Source organism: Cyprinodon variegatus, unplaced genomic scaffold (assembly GCF_000732505.1).
Source record: "Cyprinodon variegatus isolate N-32 unplaced genomic scaffold, C_variegatus-1.0 Scaffold1214, whole genome shotgun sequence".
In the NCBI taxonomy this organism is placed as follows: domain Eukaryota; kingdom Metazoa; phylum Chordata; class Actinopteri; order Cyprinodontiformes; family Cyprinodontidae; genus Cyprinodon; species Cyprinodon variegatus.
Genome location: NW_015151667.1, coordinates 29,444 through 34,559, shown reverse-complemented (window position 1 = coordinate 34,559; position 5,116 = coordinate 29,444). Strand labels below are relative to the sequence as shown.

Below are 5,116 nucleotides of genomic sequence, written 5' to 3'. Positions count from 1 at the left end.
TGAATGTGACGGGCGCCGCCATTTTGATTTGCTTGATTCCCTCCTTCTATGTCTTCTTGTGTTTTATGTTGGTTGGCAAACAACTTTTGGTGCATTACCGCCACCAACTGCTTGATTTCCTCCTTCAATACTGGCAGTAATACCGCAGATCCTCACTAGGAGGCGAGGAACCGAGATAGCGTGATGTGTAAACGGTCGTCAGAACCGAGCTCGGCCTGGTTAACTGATCCGAGCTCGGACCGGTCTCGGCATGGATCAGTTTTTCAAGGGTAGAGTAAATGGGGTAATAGTTTGTTTAAATTCTTTTTAAACATGAGACCTATTTCAGTCAGGCTACAGTTAAAGTAGAGCTCACTTTGCTCCAGAGCCTCACTACCGCACACATTTAATGTTTGGAGATCCTCCTACTGGTAGGAGTTGTCTGGGCACTGTCTTAGCTGTGATTGAAACACGGACAGTTTAACACAGTACCAACATGGCAAGCAGAGAAATCCCAGCAATGATAGTTTGGTACCGTGAGGATGGTCAATAAATATCACAACCAGTCATTCATTCTCTCTCTTCAAAATGTTTTTTTTCCTATTAACGTTTATTATATGTGACTGAGTGACTCAAAGTGGTTTTCCAATTATTATTCAGACTTGTTTTATCCAATTTGAATGCCTTAACTATTTTCAAATTATCTTTTATAAAGACCAGAATCATTATTTATTTTTATTTTCCGTTATTAGAAAAAGATTTAATTTATTGTTATTCCCTTAGCGAACCAGAGTAGAGCTGCTGACATCAGTCCTGCCTTGGTGAGGTCACATCCTCAGCTAAGTCAATGGCAAACATCAAATGCAGTAACTCCTTTTTAAACCAGAGGAGGGCCTCAAAACAAAGATTGCACAGCTGCTTCATGAATGAAACAAGAAAGCAGAGAGACACAGAGCTGCATCAGCTGTCTGCTTCTCTGTCACTTTATAGAATGCGGGGGGACGCTTAAACTTGTTTAAGTAAACTGATTTACAAAAATGTATTTGTGATTACAGTGAGCTAACAGACCACGAGGGAGGCTCAAAGGTTGTTGTACAAAGGCAGGGTTCCCGCAGATCCTTAAAAAGTCTTAAAAGACATTGAATTCAATATAAAACCAAGGCCTTATTTGGTATTATAATGTCATAAATTAGTCTCTATAGGTTTCAAAATTGTTACCACATCATAAATAAGATTTTATTTTTGTAATCCATATCAAACAATAAAATAACTGACAATATTTTTCTTACATTTCCCAAACCGATCGCTGTAACCGTTAGCGTTAACCGATAGCGGAACCAATAAAAAAAGATGTTGGGGCCGGACCTTTGGATGAAGTGCCCGTAACTTTTTATCTGGACAACATGGGGAAGTTTTAAATTCAATTCATTCTGCATGGCTAAAACCACTGGCAGGGAATGTAGATGAAGCATGATGGGAATCAAGGCAGTGGAGACACGTGCGAAGCGCTAAACTCAAAGCGTCAAAATGAAGTTATGGCGAAGCAGCAGGCATTTCTCCGCTCTGTTCCACCCTTGTCTCTGCAACGCCTCTACAGCATCTCTCACATCAACAATAGCGCCAGTAGAACCACATCTTAGGAAAATCTTTGGCTGTACGCCAGCAATGAAAGTAGATGGATTGAGTAGGGAACAAAACAAAGTTAGTGAATTCAGTTCAGTAGTTGTTACAAATATATCTGTTGTTTGTTTTTAGCTTTCTTCCTATATGGAAAGTTTTTCAAGATTTGAAACATATCTACTGGGCCAGAAAGTAATGTTTTATGTTAAAATAAACATTTGGGGTAAATTTGTCACTACCAGTTTTTTTTTGTGTGTTTATTGTAAAGTTGATCTTAAATTTTTATTTTAAGTTGTATTAAAAAGTCTTGAATTCAACTTGCCTTATGCTGAAAGCCCTGATAGGGCTAAATAGCCAATTTCTTCCTTTTTATATATATTAGTGTTGCGCCGATGCCATTTTTTGGGCCCAATACCGATACCCGATACTTGGCTGTGCAGTATCGGCCGATACCGATACCATAATAATGTAAAATAATCGCCATCATGGCTTTGTCAAGCTGCTGCCTACCTTTGTGAAGCAGGAAAAAGTCTAATACAAAGTGAATCCAGTAGAACTTTTTAATAAAAAGTTCTACTGGATAATACAAATAAAAAGTTTTTATTGCCTACCAGGAGTGGGTGACAATAGTTGAATAAACTTATGGCTCTCAAAATGGTATCTGTGCCCTATTTGCTGGTACTCGCCGATACCGATACCACCATTTTAGGGCAGTATCGGGGCCCCGTCCGATACTGGTATCGGTATCGGTGCAACACTAATATATATTAATATTTTCATTTTTTGTGAAAGCACATTACAATTATATAATTGTATCAATTTCATTGTCATTTTTACACTCTTTTTTTTTTTTTTTTTCTTAAAAGAAAAATACACACACAGGGACTCTTTGCTCCCTGCCAGCAAAATGTACAGAAGTTTCTTATCATTATAGTTCAGTTTTTTCTACCGGTATGTTACACAGAAATATTAATTCAAAGGTTAAAGGAAAATTAAATGTGAAAATTTTCTGTAAATGTTCATGAATTCTGAGACAAATATTGCTGGATGGTTTGACAGCTCCAGGAAATACGGAAGTGATTGGCGCCATTCTTGCCACATGTCCAGCAGGTGTCATCATTTCCCCAATATCTTTTTTGCTCAGGAGTTGGGGGGGAAACAAATCTTATGATTTTCCAACAAAATTCACACCAAACCTTTGATCTTTTTGTTGTCCATGGTATCTTACAGATGTGGTCCCAATTGTCCTCTGAAATTGTTGCAAATTGCTTCCTTTCATTTATGAATTCATTTTTAGGAAGGGGTTATTTATTAGTTATTAAATCAGCAGATAACATTCATGATCTAAGCCTGAACCGGGGGATGTTGGGCTGTTCAGATGAGCTTAACATTTCCAGGCCTCTCCTTCATATAGTCAGTCTGATGAAGTTAACATTGCTTTTTAGAAAATTAGGATTTATAAATCAGTTTTTACATTTCTCTGGGTTTTTTTTTTCTTGGAGCTTTGGTTTTTTTTCTGTAGGAACAAAATAGAACTGAAATCCAGCAGAATTCTTTGTGTTAATGTTTAAAAAAGCAAAAAAGAAAAAAAAAGATTAAAGCAGGTGACACCACTGTTAATGCATATAGCTAACGGATAAATACGTAGATTTGAGAAAATCAGAGCTTTTAACACATGCAGTTGAAGTTTGGTCCGTATTTACATTAAACCCGAGGACATTTTAAATTGGCTTGTTTTATCTAAATTATAACTTAAATTATAATATTTTTAGAGGTCCAAAGGATACTGGATCTGATCTGATCTTTATTTCCATTTCTATTGACTTCAGAATCATTTGAAATTTGTACTTGGAAAAAAACTTAGTAGTTTTATTCATAAATCACCAGTTGGTAAAGACAAACCTCCGATCTCTGCTCTAGAATGTTTTTCCCGTTGTTTCAGGCTCCAGCATCCTGGACCGAGCTGTGATTGAACACAACCTCCTGTCGGCCAGCAAACTCTACAACAACATCACTTTTGAAGAGTTGGGAGCCTTGTTGGAAATCCCCCCAGCTAAGGTGAATAGTTCTTACTCTGATATTTAAACCGGGCGTTCAATGCCGGCCCATAGATTGTCTCTATTACCAGCAATGGGGATTCTGTTTCTGTGTTTAGGCTGAAAAGATTGCATCTCAGATGATTACAGAAGGACGCATGAACGGCTTCATTGATCAGATCGACGGCATCGTTCACTTTGAAAGTGAGTCTCAAGTTATAACTAAACCACTGGGTCACATTGTTCTGAGTGTTGTGGTTCTTATGGGATGTTTCAGTTAAACAGGAAACAGGCTCAGTGCTGCATTTGGGTCATGAAGGGTGGCCTGTTTGATTTGATCTAACAAAATAGCTACAGATCTGTTTTTGCTAGTCCTGACAGATAGAGATCTGATCCCTCAGTTTATCGCAGCTTGTTTCTGTGCGGCCTTTTGCTGAACTGGGGAACATAAAGTACCAGGATGCACCATGTGTATTAATCTAAAGTTGGTAGATCTTATCAATCAACTAATGGTTTTATTTTTTTTTTTTCCTCTTGCATGAAGGGCTAATATTGACTCAAAGAAAAGAAATAGAACAACTAAAAAAAAGGGCAAAAAAAGAAAATCCGTTGTGCACAGAAATGAATACATAAAAAAAAAAAAATCTAATGATAAAAACATAATGGTGAAAATTTTATTGAATAAAGAAGCTAATTAAAATATGCATTTATATATAAAATTGTCATTAGCATTAAATCATTGCTTTATTTGCCCATTTAATCATATGCATATTTATTTATTTATTTATATCTGTATTTATTTTGTCAAAGATGGTCTTCCATAAAACTAAAGGCTGATTTGCCAATTGACTAGTAATCGGTTAACAGATGGCTCTTAATGCAAGATACTTTTTTATAATGTAATTTTAAACCAAATTCATTTCTAGATGGAGAATATTTACAGAGGAAAAAAAATCTGAAACATTTCTGTCCTGAACAGAAGATGTTTGCTTAATTACTAAACTGAATGGCGTTTTTTAGAATATTTGGTTCATTTTATATGAAATTTCTATCTTATTGCTCCAGTTTAATGTGTTCTCTCTTAGGCTACGTTAACACTGGAGCCTGAAGTGAACCAAATCTGATTTTTTTTTTTTTTTTGGCCCATATGCATCCTGGAACTGATTTTTAATGGCAGTCTGAACAACACAGATCTGAATTTTTTTTCCACTCCGACCCAGGATGCTTGGCTATATGATGCTGAATCCGACACAAATCTTATATTTTCAAATGCAACCTGTGTGTGAACAGTAGGGCTGCAACTAACGTTAAATTATTTTAAAAATCGATGAATCGGCAGATTATTTTTTCGATTAATCGATGAATCGGACAAAAAATATTTTTTATATTAACCTCTTTATTCCAAAATAAACATTTTAGACAGAACAAACAAGCACACAAGTACAGGTTGCTCATTAGGTCCCCCCATTTCAACAAATGAG

General features: G+C 36.3%; 1 protein-coding gene across 1 annotated transcript in view; it reads left to right on the top strand.

The window, feature by feature from the left end:
- The window catches only part of cops4 (COP9 signalosome subunit 4), an 11,810-nt gene that overhangs the window by 4,332 nt on the left and 2,362 nt on the right, over positions 1–5,116 (top strand). Inside the window, exons 8-9 of the mRNA XM_015401373.1 lie at positions 3,542–3,657; positions 3,755–3,839. Of these exons, the coding sequence (XP_015256859.1) occupies positions 3,542–3,657; positions 3,755–3,839 (201 nt within the window). The remainder of the gene's footprint in view (positions 1–3,541; positions 3,658–3,754; positions 3,840–5,116) is intronic.